The sequence below is a fragment of the Nerophis ophidion genome, linkage group LG08, assembly GCF_033978795.1.
Source record: "Nerophis ophidion isolate RoL-2023_Sa linkage group LG08, RoL_Noph_v1.0, whole genome shotgun sequence".
Classification (NCBI taxonomy): domain Eukaryota; kingdom Metazoa; phylum Chordata; class Actinopteri; order Syngnathiformes; family Syngnathidae; genus Nerophis; species Nerophis ophidion.
The window spans coordinates 58,519,711-58,538,000 of record NC_084618.1 but is presented as its reverse complement, the minus strand read 5'-3'; the positions used below and the strand labels follow the sequence as shown (position 1 = coordinate 58,538,000).

The following is an 18,290-nucleotide window of genomic DNA, read 5'->3' as shown; positions in this document are numbered from 1 at the left end:
CTGAAAAACATGTACTGGTATATATATACCAAATAAGAGTAATAAGGAAGTAGAATATAGGTTAAACCGCATGTGTCAAACTCAGGCACCGGGCTTTGTCACGTCGTATTATTTGGCCCTCTGAAGACTGAAAATAATGTGTCAATAAAATACTTAATCTTTTCTTGCCAAATGTTTCGTTCTTTCCATTTTGACAGAAAAACATACATGCAATCCATGCAACCGCATATTTTTAAAAATAATCATTATCTAATAATGCAACAAATATATGATCGTACTGTACCTTTAAAGCACTTTTTTTGTTTTTGGGACGGCGTGGCGCAGTGGGAGAGTGGCCGTGCGCAACCCGAGCGTCCCTGGTTCAATTCCCACCTAGTACCAACCTCGTCACGTCCGTTGTGTCCTGAGCAAGACACTTCACCCTTGCTCCTGATGGGTGCTGGTTGGTGCCTTGCATGGCAGCTCCCTCCATCAGTGTGTGAATGTGTGTGTGAATGGGTAAATGTGGAAGTAGTGTCAAAGCGCTTTGAGTACCTTGAAGGTAGAAAAGCGCTATACAAGTACAGCCCATTTATCATTTAAATAGAAACAAACATTTTTTAACTGCTTGACTTATATTTTTAAAGCAAGTTCTTCCTCCACTGTTTTTTGACAATGAAATTCAGGCAAATGAGCTGCCAGTTTTTTTGTTTTGTTTTTTACCATAAAACATTATACATTTTACGGTAAAATGTTTACGACTGAACTGCCTGTTTTTTAATGTAAAAGCTACAGATTAAAAAAAATATTTTTTTTTTTACATTGTATGTCAAAAAAAAATCTAAATCAAATGCACAGGAAATTGTGTAATACTGTTGTTCACTGTTAGATACTGCCATCTGGGGTCAAACATAACTGTGTGGGTTTGTATAAAAATAAGTTTGACACCCCTCCTGGGTTAAACGATGAAACCAGGCAAAAGACAATGTTATCAGTGTACACTACAGCTTTACTATACACTCACTCAAAACCATTATTGTCTAAATAGCTGGGACCGCAAGTGTACCAAAATAATTGTGTCTAGCCAAGCAAGCACGGTGGTAGGCGTTATGGTCTAGGGCTGCATGAGTGCTGCCAGCCCAGGGAAGCTGTGGTTAATTGAGGCAATGACTTTTATCGTGGCTGTAGTCTGTGATCGTGAACTTCTTGTTATATCACATATGCATCATCACCGTTGGTATTGTGCATAGTTCTTTGTGCTTAATATTTAGTACATTGTGCAGAAAATCTTCATTTTATTTGGCTGTAGACAACTTCATGAGCAACAACGTCACGCATCGCAGAGAAAAACACTACGTTGTAAATATTCAACAATGTTATTGTATGAAAACCTTTGTTTTAAGACCAAACTCGAGGACAGGTTTCAACACAGAACGCTCTGACGGCCCTACAAACCACAGTGTGTGAGTGGCTTTGGGGTTTAGCTGCTTTTAACCAGTCATGCGCATGCACTGACGCCTTCAGGGGCTGCAAACGCTAAGCACCAGCCAGCTGTTTAAATTGCTTCCAGACGCCACCTCTCAGCATTTTGTGTGAATAAATTAGCAATCATGACAGGAATGCTGAGGAAGGGCACAAGGCCCATTTCAACACCTATATGCTTGGTTTCTTGCGGACTATCTTCTTGTTTCCAACATCCTTTTTAATTCACCAGGGACGACTTCAACATCAAGGTGCTCCAGGCTTTCGTGGAGCTGCACGAGTTTGCAGACCTCAACCTTGTCCAAGCTCTACGGTCAGCTCATTCAAACAGATAACGTTCTAAGCTTAGCATATCCTGATGCTTTATGACGCCAACTAAATCACCCCTTTACTTCCTGTTTTCCTCGTAGGCAGTTCCTGTGGAGTTTCCGATTGCCGGGTGAAGCTCAGAAGATTGACCGCATGATGGAAGCTTTTGCTTCGCGCTACTGCCAGTGCAACTCCGGGGTCTTCCAGTCTACAGGTCTGCAGGCTACCTTAAACTACAAGCAGATTCTTGTATCTGCTCAAGCAGCCGTTGAATTGAATACGTGACGGTACCTCGAAACAGGATGCACCAAGTGATGGCCCTTTGTGTTTTGAATACATCAATAACATTCAGCTATAAGTGTTGCGGTAAATAAGGCTCCATAAGGATTAAGCAGATTAAAGTGACTACACATCACAGCCTTGTGCAGCAGATGAGCACAGCAAGCTACAGACACAGAACATCCATTATTCACAAACACACAACCTGGCTGAGTGAGAACACAGTCTTGTGACTAACAACAAAAACAACAGCCTGGTAAATATTTCAGCATGTTTTATAAAAGGAAATAAGATGCTTGTGAGGGCTCAGTCTGGGGGCTAAGTGAGGGTATACATTTTCTGTCTCACTAATATAGGGATGCAAACGCAATATATTTCTTCATGAAATTTTAACAAACTATACAGTTAAGTTTACTGTCATGTATCAAGAGGTATGTTTTTGTATATAGAAAATGAAAAGCTACAGACAAATGTAGCAGATTTCAGAGTTGTTATTTAATATTCATAATGAAAAGAACAAATACATATAGTAAGAAAGATGAAGTACTTTACTGAGTATAATTTACAGGCTTTCGTGGGCCGTACAAAATTATGCGGTGGGCCAGATCTGGCCCCCAAGCCTGGAGTTTGACACATCTAGCATCTAACAGTAGGGGTGCTGGAAAAAAAATTGATTCACATCCAGATTGTGATTATTATTTATTCCGAATCGATTAATATTTTTTTATGAAGCCTTTTGATTTTTAAGGATACATTTTTACACTTAAAACATTTTTTCAGGCCATCTCTGTGCTTAATTGCTGCACTAATATTTTTTTCTCCCATTCCCCCCCACTTGTTTACCTGTATCTCATCTTTTTTGTAAGGGGCGCTGTCTCCCTGTAATGTTTGTCTAATCTTGAATGGGATTGGGCTGAAATTTTTAATTTTCCTGAAGAACTCTCCTGAAGGAATAAATAAAGTACTATCTTATCTAATAGGGGGAAAAATCTAATAAGGAGTTTTTCTAACCTATTTTGAAAAGATTTTAGAATCATTTTATACCAAATAATATATTGGGAGAATCGAGAATAATGTTGGATCGAGAATCAATTCTGAATTTAATCATCACCCGAAGAATAAAAATAGAATCGAATGCTGAGTTGTTGCAAGATTCACATCCCTATTCAATAGTGTATTACGCACATCCTAATACTATACCTATGATGACCATGAAAACTTAATTTCTTTCTTATTAGTACTGTATTTGATTCTACGTTAACATACCATACTGGTATAGTAATAATAATAATAATAATATTAATAGTATATTTTACGATATTGTGTTTTTAGAAATATAATTTTCTGCCCATTTTCTGCATTACAAAGGCTCAAAATATTTGGTAATGTCACGGTTTCATTGTGAACTTTTTTGATGTGGAAATTGGAACTTGTTTTAAGAAAAATCATTAATGGTCAACATACCTAAGTTTAATACCAATTATACATCCATTTTTGGACAAAACCATGCTACATTCTTGTACTCTGCAATGATGGGATGAGAAAAGATGTGTTTTTTACTCAGCATCTGCATCATGTACATGATTTGTATTTCTGTTAGCAATGTGCAATCAGTTCTTGGAAGAAGAAGAATCCCACTAAACCAAAAATATTCCATCTCGGTGGTGATTGCATCTGTGGGTCATTACCCAAACAACTTTTTCATACATCCAAATGCATATTGTATCCAACTTACAGTAAGACTGTAATGGAGGCTTCTAAGCTCAGAAATGCACATCTGCAATACATCTGAATATTGTAACGCTTTTTTCAGACACTTGCTACGTGCTGTCGTTCGCCATCATCATGCTAAACACTAGCCTGCATAACCCCAACGTCAGAGACAAGCCCCCTGTGGAGCGTTTCATCTCTATGAACAGAGGCATCAATGAGGGCGGAGATCTTCCAGAGGAACTTCTCAGGGTGAGGATTTGTTTTGTGAGGAATGTGCCAGTGACTGTGGCCTCTCTTGTCACACCTTTCTGCATAGAAGCTAGGCACTTTCTCAAATAAATACTAATCGTCCCCTCTTTTTTCCGCAGAACCTCTACGACAGCATCAAAAATGAGCCATTTAAAATCCCAGAGGACGACGGGAATGATCTGACGCATACATTTTTCAACCCCGACAGAGAAGGCTGGCTTTTAAAGCTGGGTATGTGCGTCCACAGTCACTCACCCTTCCAGAACTGCGGCCAAGTCACCGTCATGTTAGATGAGCCAGGGCAAGTGCCTCTTGTTTTGCGTGCGGTGAAGCTGTAACAGAGGCTGACAAACCTTGTACCACAATAACTGAAAGCAGATAATTATGCTGGTTAAAATTTCTCTTCAAACATCCACACCTACACAGCACTTCATCAGGGGGAAAGTAAGACATTAATAAAACACTGATTCTTTTTGTAATTGAATATATACTTAGTTAGTAGGGATGTTTCGATCAGGGTTTTATGCTGCAAGTTTTAATCATCCATGAGTGAGATCGGCCGATACCCATACCAATACCAATCACATGTATTACATTTACATTTTAAAGCCTTTTATGGTGAGTGCTATTGACAGTGTAACAATATCAACACACTTTGCGTCGATAACAGTCTGGATGGTTCGCTTCCCTTTTGGTCCGGATGACACGATGTCGAATATTTCCAAAAACAATTTGAAATGTGGACTCGCCAGACCGCAGAACATTTTTCCACTTTGCATCAGTCCATCTTAGATGATCTCAGGCCCAGATAAATGGCTTTCGCTTTGCAGAGTAGAGCTTTAACTTGCACTTACAGATGTTGCGACAAACTGTATTTAGTGACAGTGGTTTTCTGAAGTGTTCCTGAGATTGATGTCGGTTTTTGATACAGTGCCGTCTGAGGAATCGAAGGTCACGGTTATTCAATGTTGGTTTCCGGCCATGCCGCTTACGTGGAGTGATTTCTCCAGATTCTCTGAACTTTTTGATTATATTATTAACCGTAGATGTTGAAATCCCTAAATGTCTTGCAATTGCTCTTTGAGAAACCTTGTTCTTAAACTGTTTGACTATTTGCTCACACAGTTGTGGACAAAGGGGTGTACCTCGCCCCATCCTATCTTGTGAAAGACTGAGCATTTCTTGGGAAGCTGTTTTTAAACCCAATCATGGCACCCGCCTGTTCCCAATTAGTCTGCACACCTGTGGTATTTTCCAAATAAGTGTTTGATGAGCATTGCTCAACTATATCAGTATTTATTGCCCCCTTTCCGAACTTCTTTGTCACGTGTTGCTGGCATCAAATTCTAAAGTTAATGATTATTTCCCAAAAAAAACGTTTATCAGTTATCATCAAATATGTTGTCTTTGTAGCATATTCAACTCTATATAGGGTTGAAAATGATTTGCAAATCTTTCTATTCCGTTTATATTTATACCTAACACAATTTCCCAAGTCATATGGAAACGGGGTTTGTAAACTGATACTACTCTTGCAATCGACACCACCAATTTATGGATAGATTGGCCCTCTTGTTTGTGGCGTGCTGACTGTGGCAATGCTGACACACCAACAGTTGCAGTTATATTATCTTCTCTAGATCCTTAGTAATCTACTTGTTAATTAAATAATTAAATTCTGCTGTAATGCGGTTACATCTTAAATTAACATATTTACTTATTTATTCAATCAATCAATCAATGTTTATTTATATAGCCCTAAATCACAAATGTCTCAAAGGACTGTACAAACCACTACGACTACGACATCCTCGGAAGAACCCACATAAGGGCAAGGAAAACTCACACCCTGTGGGACGCCAGTGACAATGATGACTATGAGAAACCTTGGAGAGGACCTCAAATGTGGGCAACCCCCACCCCCCCTCTACGGGACCGAAAGCAATGGATGTCGAGCGGGTCTAACATGATACTGTGAAAGTTCAATCCATAGTGGCTACAACACAGCCGCGAGAGTTCAGTTCAAAGCGGATCCTAGACAGCAGCGAGAGTCCCGTCCAAAGGAAACCATCCCAAGCGGAGGCGGATCAGCAGCGTAGAGATGTCCCCAACCGATACACAGGCGAGCGGTCCATCCTGGGTCCCGACGAGCGGTCCATCCTGGGTCTCGACTCTGGACAGCCAGTACTTCATCCATGGTCATCGGACCGGACCCCCTCCACAAGGGAGGGGGGGACAGAGGAGAAAAAGAAAAGAAGCGGCAGATCAACTGGTCTAAAAAGGAGGTCTATTTAAAGGCTAGAGTATACAAATGAGTTTTAAGGTGAGACTTAAATGCTTCTACTAAGGTAGCATCTCAAACTGTTACCGGGAGGGCATTCCAGAGTACTGCAACCCGAACGGAAAACGCTCTATAGCCCGCAGACTTTTTTTGGGCTTTAGGAATCACTAATAAGCCGGAGTCTTTTGAACGCAGATTTCTTGCTGGGACATATGGTACAATACAATCGGCAAGATAGGATGGAGCTAGACCGTGTAGTATTTTATACGTAAGTAGTAAAACCTTAAAGTCACATCTTAAGTGCACAGGAAGCCAGTGCAGGTGAGCCAGTATAGGCGTAATATGATCAAACTTTCTTGTTCTTGTCAAAAGTCTAGCAGCCGCATTTTGTACCAACTGTAATCGTTTAATGCTAGACATGGGGAGACCCGAGAATAATACGTTACAGTAATCGAGACAAGACGTAACAAACGCATGGATAATGATCTCAGCGTCTTTAGTGGACAAAATGGAGCGAATCTTAGCGATATTACGGAGATGAAAGAAGGCCGTTTTAGTAACGCTTTTAATGTGTGACTCAAAGGAGAGAGTTGGGTCGAAGATAATACCCAGATTTTTTACCGAGTAACCTTGTTTAATTATTTGGTTGTCAAATGTTAGAGTTGTATTATTAAATAGAGGTCGGTGTCTAGCAGGACCGATAATCAGCATTTCCGTTTTTTTGGCGTTAAGTTGCAAAAAATTAGCGGACATTCCATGTGTAATTTCATTAGGACACGCCTCCAGCTGACTACAGTCCGGCGTGTTGGTCAGCTTTAGGGGCATGTAGAGTCGGGTGTCATCAGCATAACAGTGAAAGCTAACACCTTATTTGCGTATGACGTCACCCAGCGGCAGCATGTAGATGCTGAAGAGTGCAGGGCCAAGGACCGAACCCTGGGGAACTCCACACGTTACCTTAACATAGTCCGAGGTCACACTGTTATGGGAGACGCACTGCACCCTGTCAGTAAGATAAGAGTTAAACCAAGACAGGGCTAAGTCTGACATACCAATTCGTGTTTTGATATGCTCTAATAAAATATTATGATCGACGGTATCGAAAGCAGCGCTAAGGTCGAGGAGCAGCAACATAGATGACGCATCAGAATCCATCGTTAGCAATAGATCATTAGTCATTTTTGCGAGGGCTGTCTCAGTAGAGTGATTTGCCCTGAAACCGGATTGAAAGGTTTCACATAGATTGTTAGACGCTAAGTGTTCATTTAGCTGCTCTGCAACAACTTTTTCGAGGATTTTCAAAATAAAGGGAAGGTGAGACACCGGTCGGTAGTTTACCATGGGGTCAAGATCGAGGTTAGGTCTTTTAAGGAGAGGATGAATAACCGCTTTTTTTAATGCTAGGGGAACAGTGCCCGAGGAAAGTGATAAGTTTATAATATTTAGAACTGATGGACCTAATAATACAAAGAGCTCCTTGATAAGTTTCCCAGGAAGTAGGTCAAGTAAACATGTTGTTTGTTTTATTCCATTTACACGTTGTAACAATTCTTCTAATGTTATTTCATCAAAACGAGAGAAACTATTTTGGATATTTATTGGTGTTGTTTAAATCTAGCTCAGTGGTTAGCTTAGCTATTAGGAGGCCTGCTTCTGTAACATGTTCAACATGATAAAAATAACTTAGGGGAGCAGCTCCATACTGTGTATGGAGATACACAATTAGCTGCGAGCTTGTTACTGGGGGCACTAAAAATAAATACATTGTGATCTGCATTAAAAGGCATTAATCGGCAATGGAGATCAAGTACCTTTTCATGAAAATCAGCAGATACTAATCGGCACACCCCTACTAGTTAGTCAGACGATGCAGGACAATGTTATTATTTTTGTAAATGCATAATTTCCCCCAAAAAAGCTCTATCATATTTGCCGGGTGTTCCTAATTAAGTGGCCAAATTAGTGAAGGCTTGAGCATCTCTCTTTTAGACATAAATCTCCAAAAGAGAATGACAACGACTGTCATTCTGCATTACGTTCACTCCATAGGAGGCTGGCTATTTTTTTTACCTTTATTTTACCCAGAAAAGTCCCATCGAGATTAAGAACCTCTTTTTCAAGGGAGACCTGCACGTTGGCACACCAGTGTGGATGCCACTGGGAACAAGGTGGGTGAAGCGTCTTGCCTGAGACACATTGGCTGTGATCAGGATGGCAGAAGTAGCTGGCACAGTCGCTCTACCATCCGAGCCACACTGATCCCAAATTGTTCAAAAGATGCTGCACACACATACAAAAAGGTATTTTATCACCTTTTTACATCAGACCCCAGAGCCACTTGCTTTTTATAATGCAACATTTTTCCACATAGTAACAAGATGAGAGACGGTGCTAAATTTCGTTTTAAAGCCATTTTGTACATTCACAAAATATCACTACTCAAGTGTTTAAGTTTGCATGGTAAGGACTTTGCAGTTGAGTCATCTCAAAGACCCCTTCTGCCCGCCCGCTACTAATCCAGCTATCTGTCAGAACATGTAGTCATGCTTTTAGAGAATAGACTTTTGGGAATGTGTGCGCACCGCTGTGTGGAACTGCTCATGTAGAGAAATAATGGAGATCTTCACCCCTTTTTTATTATCCTTCCTCTCTGGTCCTGCCCTGCTGGCCTCACTAACTCCTACCTCTCCACACCCCCTCCCCCCACCCCCATTTTCCTCTGCATTCTCTGGCTCTGTGTTTCTGTCCTCTGCACTTGCCAGATCAGCAAGTTATCTTCACTTTTTCCCAGCACTACATTCCATTTTTATTTGAACCCCATCAGAGGGGACCCCGCTTAGTTTAAAAGTTCTGGATGAATTAATGACTCTGTTTTCCTGTCAGTATTCCCAATGAGTATGATGAGTGCATAGCAGGAGGAAGCATCCTGCTGTGCTTCTATCACCCAATGACAGGCAGGAGTGTACAGGGCTAGACATTTTAGACTGGTCAACAAAGACCCCCATTTCTATTGTACTGATTGTATGCCTCCATTGTAAAATGCCTGAAAATACCGTAGCAAAATTAAATTCACAATGAAACAACATTTAAGTCAAGTACAATACTAACCCAAAGCCCACTTTACTGTATGGGTGTTGAGTCAGTGAAGCTGTCAACTTATAATCGGGTAATATATTTTTTTCCGATTGTCTTTTGTCTAAACACAAACTTCAACATTAAAGGCCTACTGAAACCCACTACTACCAACCACGCAGTCTGATAGTTTATATATCAACAGAGGTGGGTAGAGTAGCCAGAAATTGTACTCAAGTAAGAGTTCTGTTACTTTAGAGATTTATTACTCAAGTAAAAGTAAGGAGTAGTCACCCAAATATTTACTTGAGTAAAAGTAAAAAGTATGTTGTGAAAAAACTACTCAAATACTGAGTAACTGATGAGTAACCTAATTACGGCAACAAATAATGCACAAAAACATGAAAATAGCAATGAGCAAATTCAGAGCCAGGAATATCTCTTAAGCAACTAAAACAATATTATATATTAAATAATAGTACATTAAAATAAAATTTAAAAAATGGCACATTGAGCCGCAATAACTTAACAGCACCATAGCCTCAGTAGGCATTCATTAATTGCCTACTGAGGATGTTGTAGTCGTAATGATTTGTGCAGTCCTTTGAGACATTTGTGATTTGGGGCTATATAAATAAACATTGATTGATTGAATTTGATTGATTGATTGATTGATTAAAACTTGTATTAGTAAATTGTACAGTACAGTACCTATTCCGTACAATTGACCACTAAATGGTAACACCCCAATAGGTTTTTCAACGTTTATCAATTACTTAGTAAATGACCAAGTCGAGGTGATCTACCTCATATATACATACACACACATATCATTTATACACACACATATCATACATCATATGTATATATATATATATATATATATATATATATATATATATATATATATATATATATATACATACATACATTTATATATACAGTATATCATTTATATTTATTTATTTTGCCGTTTTTGTTCACATGTTGAAGATGTTTTAATGAATATACATGCATGTTTAACATATATATTCCTATCTTTCATGAAGACAAGAATATAAGTTGGTGTATTACCTGATTCTGATGACTTGCAATGATTGGAATCAGACGTCCACGTTTTCAAATGGAGGAGAAAATAAGTTCCTATTTTCTGTCTAATACCACATGAAAGTCGTTGGTTTTTGGCATCTTATCTGTCCAGCTTCCATATTCGTTTATACACACTTTACAAGAAATACATTGGCGGCAAACTGCGTAGTTTGCTAGCTTGTTTGCGCTGTCTTTCGGAGACTCTTATTTTGTTAGCGCAGGCGCGATGGAGCGGCACTTTTATTGTGAAGACAGGAACTGTGCGATCAGTCTTTAGGCTTATGACGGGAAGTACGGTTGAAATAAAAAGTGTCTTTTTTCCTTCACACTTTTGATTGATTGATTGATTGAAACTTTTATTATTAGATTGCACAGTACAGTACATATTCCGTACAATTGACCACTAAATGGTAACACCCCAATACGTTTTTTAACTTGTTTAAGTCGGGTCATGTGACCGCCTGGCTCTGTTTGATTGGTCCAACGTGACCAGTGACTGCATGTGATTGGTGAAACGCAGGCATGCGTAGATTCTACTGTGAAGCTCTGTCATAAACCAAAACAAACATTAATAGATCGATATAAAAAAGTAGCGGGTAGCGAGCTGAATGTAGATAAATGGAACGGAGTAAAAGTAGCGTTTCTTCTCTATAAATATACTCAAGTAAAAGTAAAAGTATGTTGCATAAAAACTACTCGTAGAAGTACAATTTATCCCAAAAGTTACTCAAGTAAATGTAACGGAGTAAATGTAGCGCGTTACTACCCACCTCTGTATATCAATGATGAAATATTAACATTGCAACACATGCCAATACGGCCTTTTTAGTTTACTAAATTGCAATTTTAAATTTCCCGCGAAGCGCCGTGTTGAAAACGGCGCGGTATGATGACGCGTGCGTTTGACGTCTCGAGATGTAGCGGACATTATTTTCCAACCCGGTCCAAGCTATAAGTAGTCTGCTTTAATCGCATAATTAAACAGTATTCTGGACATCTGTGTTACTGAATCTTTTGTAATTTGTTCAATTAATAATGGAGAAGTCAAAGTACAAAGATGGAGGTGGGAAGCTTTTAGCCTTTGGCCACACAAACACACAGTGTTTCCTTGTTTAAAATTCCCGGAAGTGAAGCTTTACTATAGATCAGAGCGGTCAAGCGAACATGGATCCCGACTACATGTCAACCGGCAGTTTTCGGGGAGAAAATTGTGGTAATAGGTCGGCTCTTACCGGAGATCAGCGGACATCTGTGTTGCTGAATCTTTTGTAATTTGTTCAATTAATAATGGAGAAGTCAAAGTACAAAGATGGAGGTGGGAAGCTTTTAGCCTTTAGCCACACAAACACACGGTGTTTCCTTGTTTAAAATTCCCGGAGGTGAAGCTTTACCATAGATCAGAGCGGTCAAGCGAACATGGATCCCGACTACATGTCAACCGGCAGTTTTCGGGGAGAAAATTGTGGTAATAGGTCGGCTCTTACCGGAGATCAGCGGAGTTTATGTGCTGCTGCAGCTTCGTGACTTCCCTCAGAGACTCTGGCGTCAACACACCCGTGGCCACACCCCTACGACTTTCAGGTACTATTTGACTCACTAAAACACTAGCAACACAATTGGCAGATAAGGGATTTCCCAGAATTATCCTAGTAAATGTGTCTAAAAACATCTGAATCGCTCCCACTGCAATCGCCTTTTTTTTCAAAAAATATTTTTTCCTACTCCTTCACTCTAAATTTCCTCATCCACGAATCTTTCAACCTCGCTCAAATTAATGGGGAAATTGTCGCTTTCTCGGTCCAAATAGCTCTAGCTGCTGCTGGCCATGATTGTAAACGATGTGAGGATGTGAGGAGCCCTACAACCAGAGACATCACGCGCACATCGTCTGCTACTTCCGGTAAAGGCAAGGCTTTTTTATTAGCGACCAAAAGTTGTGAACTTTATCGTCGATGTTCTCTACTAAATCCTTTCAGCAACAATATGGCAATATCGCGAAATGATCAAGTATGACACATAGAATGGACCTGCTATCCCCGTTTAAATAAGAAAATCTCATTTCAGTAGGCCTTTAACCTTGTTTATTGTTATCTTTATTTTGAAGTACCTTACTTTTATATCCAAGTGTAATATTCAAGAGTTAGTCATTTACACACACAAATTTCCCTATTACCAAGAAGGATGTAGCTGCACCTGCGCAAAATTACTCCAAGTCGCGCCCACTTCAGGCTTAAGTCACGCCTACAATTTTAAGTCTAAGTCGCGTCTACTTAAAGACGTGCCCACAGGGGTTACAACAACAGAAGTGAAGCGTGTTTTAGACGGAAGTACAGCTGGCCAGTCAATACAGAACAAAGAAATCAGAAAAAAAAGATACTGCTGCAAATAAGTTAAGGTTGCAGTTAGGGTTAGCATTTCATATAATCAGATAAAAAAGCAATGCAACCGAAATAATTTCAACCGAAGGTGCGTTGCATGAGCCATCTTGGAGCACGTTACAAATCAAATGTCCATTCTTGCGTTTCAAACGCCACTGTGGCAAGTAGACGCAGAACTATTTTAAGTCACACCCACTTTAGGTCCAAGTCCCTCCCACTCTAGGTCTAAGTTGTGCCTACCTAAAGACTTGTCAATGAAAGCGTGTCTTGAACAGACACGGAAATCAGAAATAATTTTAAGAAATATTGCTGAAAATAAGCTAAGATTAGGTTTGGGTTTTGGTTAAGGTTGTATATAAATCAGACAAAAAAGGAAATACTTTTAACCAAAAAAATAACAACAACCAATGGTGCCTTGCATTAGCCATCTTGGACCACATTACAAAACCAGTGTCCACTCCCGCATTTTAGGCGCCACTGTGGCAAGTATATCTTCCTGCGGCCGTGCAGAAATATTCTATGGTGCACCCACTTTAGGTCTAAGTCGCGTCTACTTAAAGACGTGCCCACAGGGGTGACGACAACAAAAGTGAAGAATCTCTTAAACAGAAGTGAAGCTGACGAGACAATATATAACACGGAAATCATAAATAAACTTTAAAAATACTGCTGAAAATAAGTTAAGGTTACGGTTTGGTTTGGTTTTTTGTTAGGGTTAGGTTAGGGTTGGGTTTTATTAAGGGTCAGGATTAGGGTTAGGATTAAATATGGGCGAAAAAGCAATACCGTAGTTTTCGGAGTATCAGTCGCACCTTCCGAAAATGCATAATAAAGAAGGAAAAAAACATATATAAGACACATTGGAGTATAAGTCGCATTTTTGGGGGAAATTTATTTGATAAAACCCAAAACCAAGAATAGACATTTGAAAGGCAATTTCAAATAAATAAAGAATAGTGAACAACAGGCTGAATAAGTGTACGTTATATGAGGCATAAATAACCAACTGAGAAAGTGTCTGGTATGTTAACATTACATATTATGGTAAGAGTCATTCAAATAACTATAACATATAGAACATGCTATACGTTTACCAAACAATCTGTCACTCGTAATCGCTAAATCCGATGAAATCTTATACGTCTAGTCTTTTACGTGAATGAGCTAAGTAATATTATTTGATATTTTACGGTAATATGTTAATAATTTCACACATAAGTCGCTCCTGAGTATAAGTCGCACGATAAGCACGATTCACTTTTGTTGTCGTCACCCTTGTGGGCACTTGGAGTAGTTTTGCGCTGCAGCTATACTCTTATCAACAGTGGCGGTGACAATGCGAGACTGAACACTTGATTTGTAACGTGATCCAAGATGGCTAATGCAGCGCACCATTGGTTATTATTTCGGTTGTTGAATGTATTGCTTTTTCGGCTGATTACACAGGGTGATTCAAAAAGAATACGCCAAAATTGTCATTCCATATTTCAAAAATGAAATACAATAGAAATCCTAGCTTGAACATCCATCCATCCATTTTCTACCGCTTATTCCCTTTTTGGGGTCGCGGGGGGCGCTGGCGCCTATCTCAGCTACAATCGGGCGGAAGGCGGGGTACACCCTGGACAAGTCGCCACCTCATCGCAGGGAGCTTGAACACATGTCTTGTATATAACTTTGAGCATTTATTTCATGGTTTGCAAGGGCTCAACATGGCCACCCCCGGCAGCATGGACAACATCAAGACGATATGATAATCCCTCCCAAATGCAATCCACTGTGCTGATTGCTGCTGTTAATCGATCTTTAATGTCATCGAGGTCTTCCAGGAGTCTTTCCTTTACACAAGCAGCCAGTCTCTTCTGTTTAACCCTCCATCGAATGCTCTCACAATGGGGTGGATCGATGCCAAATTGTGTTATAAAAGCACACTGCACCGTGACAATGGCATTTGTTTTCGCAAACTTTAGCGCACAAAACGTCGTCTGTTGAGGAATCGTCATTTTGATGGTAAATAACCACGCAGTCTTCTTACAATAGAACGCCGCAGAAAGGATTACATGACCACAACGATGAAATTGTAACACAATAAAACTTGGATAACTCCTGTATCAAATGACAATTGATTCAGTTTATTATAATGCTTTAGAACTGAATAAATGAGTGATAATTTTGGCGTATTTTTTTTAAAATCCCCTTGTATACAGCCCTAGCCATGACCTTGATTTATTTTCAGTACTATTTTTTTTTTCCTTCTGATTTCCGTGTAACATGAGCTTCACTTGTGTTTAAGACATGCTCCACTTCCATTGTCGTCATCCTTGTGGATGCGACTTAGAGTAGTTCAGTGTGGATGTAGCGAGGTATACTTGCTTTGGCCCGACTGCCAGTTTAGAAACCCCAGCGCAGAGCAGCGGTGACCACGCCCCGCGCTCCCCGGAGCTTATTTGATTGGTCGCTGCAAAGTCTCTCGCTTGTGCCTGAAGGAAACACATCGCTACTTTTATTAATAGATTACTTGCATAATTTGTAGTTTTTCTCAGAGAGATCTCTATGCCTACTTGCCAACCCTCCCGATTTTCCCTGGAGACTACCGAATTTCAGTGCCCCTACCGAAAATCTCCCGGGGCAACCATTCTCCCGATTTCCACCCAGACAACAATATTGGGGGCCCAGTCACATAACATCTACGGCTTTTGGAGCTCAGTGCACAACTGCACACACAACAAGAAGGAGACTATTATATATGTCTCCGTTATCCATAGGTTTATCTATAACCCATAAAGTAGGCAGGCCCGGAGCTATTTCTCAGTGTGTGTTTATTCCACCTGGCACGTTAACACACAGACACAAAACATTCGGATTCCCATCATGCATTGCTTCAAAACTATAGCAAGTAGTAATGTTTAAAAACATAACAGAGACAAAGCAGAAGAATGAAGAAGAGACATGGCGATGACGAGTAAGAAGAAAAAGCACGCTTGCAAGTTCCAAAATGATTGGAAAAAATGATTTCAGTGCATGCAGGACAGCTGGAAGGAGTATGCTGCCTGTAAATAGAGAAGTCTGATCTAAAAAATTTGCAGTCTATAGAAATACGGGGGTCACCCACATCTGCGGCCCTCTCCAAGGTTTCTCATTGTCATCTCACTGGGTTGAGTTTTTCCTTTCCCTGATGTGTGATCTGAACCGAGGATGTCGTTGTGGCTTGTGCAGCCCTTTGAGACACTTGTGATTTAGGGCTATATAAATAAACATTGATTAATTGATTAATTGATTGAAAATATATACACCCCTCCGTTACCTCCCACATCTCCCGAATTCGGTGGTCTCAATGTTGGCAAGTATGCATTTGATTGGTCGCTGCAAAGTCTCTCACTTGTGCCTGAAGGAAACACATCGCTACTTTTATCAATAGATTAGTTGCATAACTTGCAAAATGGGTGAAATCTGTAGTTTTCTCAGAGAGATCTCTGTGATGAGCTCTATAACAAAAACTACAGAATGGCGGCCAAACATAGCTATTCCCCCAATCTATACATTATAATTATATGCGGTCTCAATTGTGACATTAGGAGGAAATGCGTGCTGAGGTTATAAGCCATGTTTTAATGAACACACACACACACACACATCATCAGGGTACCTAATAGTTTCTGAAGCAAAACAGCATTACAGCTTGTGTAGAAGAACCCGCCTTTTCACAACAAAGGGCCACGTAGCGATAGCATAGACTACAGCATGCAGTTGGCAATCCCAATTGAATCGTATTTAACAGTATTAATATCATGGAAAACAAGTCTAACCTACCCGTAAAAGTGGATGTTCAGCGTCGCTGCTTCCTGGCTGCCTGCAGTGTGTACAATTTGACGGCTGGCGAGTGCAATGTTGTCAACTTTTTCATCACATCTTTACCTTAAGCATTCTTCCTTAATTCAGCAGGTGTCTTAATGAACAAGACAGCGATTCATTTTCCGTCAGCAACCGATGGGGGCAAAAGTGGCGCACTGCATGAGAAATCACCTAGAGCAGCCAGAAGAAAAAGGGACTTTGCAGCGACCAATCAAATGAGTTCCCAGGAGCGCGGGGCACGGTCATCTTCGCTCTGCGCTAGGTTTCTAAACTCGAGCCCGACTCACTTGTGTTGTTGTTGAGTTATTGAGTTGAAAAAAATTTAAATGTTTTTAATTTTTAAAAATTATTACAAATATCAGCAATAATTACTTTTTTAATAATATGAATGCAAAATAAGCAGATTTAAAATTTGTCAGCGGATTTTTTTAAAATTTGCTTTAGCAAGGGAAACCAACACCAGTCAGGAAGCACACCACTTACTTCATAAATATAAAACGTTGATTTTACCATTGCCTGCGGTAGAAAAAATCTGGGTCAAGTGAACATTACATATTGATTACATCAGTTTAGCGGTGCACAGTCTGTCAGGCATCAGACTTGTTCCATCCAGACTGTGCGTTGCTATAAACCAAAATGTTGCTTTGTATTATGCGGGTTAATTACATCACTCAATATCCACTAATCCAAATAATCTACTTTTATTAGACCATGCTGGCGCGGTTGTGTGTCTTGATAATAGAAGTTTCCAGTCATGAGGACAAATGCAACCGGTCACTCCTGCCGCAAAGTCTCTGCCAAGGCGATTATTTGGCAGCGAATAAATAAAATGCACGTGTACATCAGTGATTTTCAGGCTGAAAGGAAACAGGCGTGTGCAGGCCATGGCCCTCATTGAGTCTTTGAATTCAGATGATTACAAGCGGATGTGGCAAGTGGAGCATAGGTCCCAAGCAGGTTCACACAGTCTTTTGCTCAACACACTTCCTCAGTTTGAACTTCGTGTCGTTGTCCTCAGTTTGAACTTCTTGTCCTTGTTCTCTGTGCAGGCGGCAGGGTGAAAACGTGGAAGAGGAGGTGGTTTATATTGACAGACAACTGCCTGTATTACTTTGAATACACAACTGTAAGTATTTGTCATACTCCGCAGCATACATCAATCATTTAAAGTTGCTTCCACGGGGGGTCGAACCCAGGACCTTGTGTGTGTAAAGCAGACATGATGACCACTACGCTATAGAACCACATTTCTCACTCTCTGTGCCAAGTCTGTAAATCCTGATCTGTATGAAAAATATTCCACAAACTACACCCACGGATTAATTCATTGAGTTTATTTTTGATTATATTGTATCTGCATTAAAGTGAACACATGCAGGGGATCGAACCAAGGCTCTGGTGTACAATACTTTGATTGACTGATTGATTGATTGATTGATTGATTGATTGATTGATTGAAACTTTTATTAGTAGATTGCACAGTTCAGTACATATTTCGTACAATTGACCACTAAATGGTAACACAGGAATAAGTTTTCCAACTTGTTTAAGTCGGTGTCCACCATGGTACAAATATATACTATCAGTATAATACAGTCATCACACAA

The 18,290-nt window shown here is 40.0% G+C and overlaps 1 protein-coding gene and 1 long non-coding RNA gene across 2 annotated transcripts in view; one reads left to right on the top strand and one right to left on the bottom strand.

Moving 5' to 3' along the window:
- The window catches only part of LOC133558034 (uncharacterized), a 45,327-nt gene extending 34,131 nt beyond the window's left edge, over window positions 1-11,196 (bottom strand). The window contains exons 1-2 of the long non-coding RNA XR_009807886.1: window positions 10,439-11,196; window positions 4,267-4,379 (exon numbers count right to left, since the gene is read on the bottom strand). This is a non-coding gene — a long non-coding RNA (uncharacterized LOC133558034). The remainder of the gene's footprint in view (window positions 1-4,266; window positions 4,380-10,438) is intronic.
- The window catches only part of cyth3a (cytohesin 3a), a 67,981-nt gene that overhangs the window by 36,575 nt on the left and 13,116 nt on the right, over window positions 1-18,290 (top strand). The window contains exons 6-10 of the mRNA XM_061909089.1: window positions 1,694-1,774; window positions 1,872-1,984; window positions 3,863-4,011; window positions 4,131-4,242; window positions 17,733-17,809. Coding sequence (XP_061765073.1) covers window positions 1,694-1,774; window positions 1,872-1,984; window positions 3,863-4,011; window positions 4,131-4,242; window positions 17,733-17,809 — 532 coding nt within the window. The remainder of the gene's footprint in view (window positions 1-1,693; window positions 1,775-1,871; window positions 1,985-3,862; window positions 4,012-4,130; window positions 4,243-17,732; window positions 17,810-18,290) is intronic.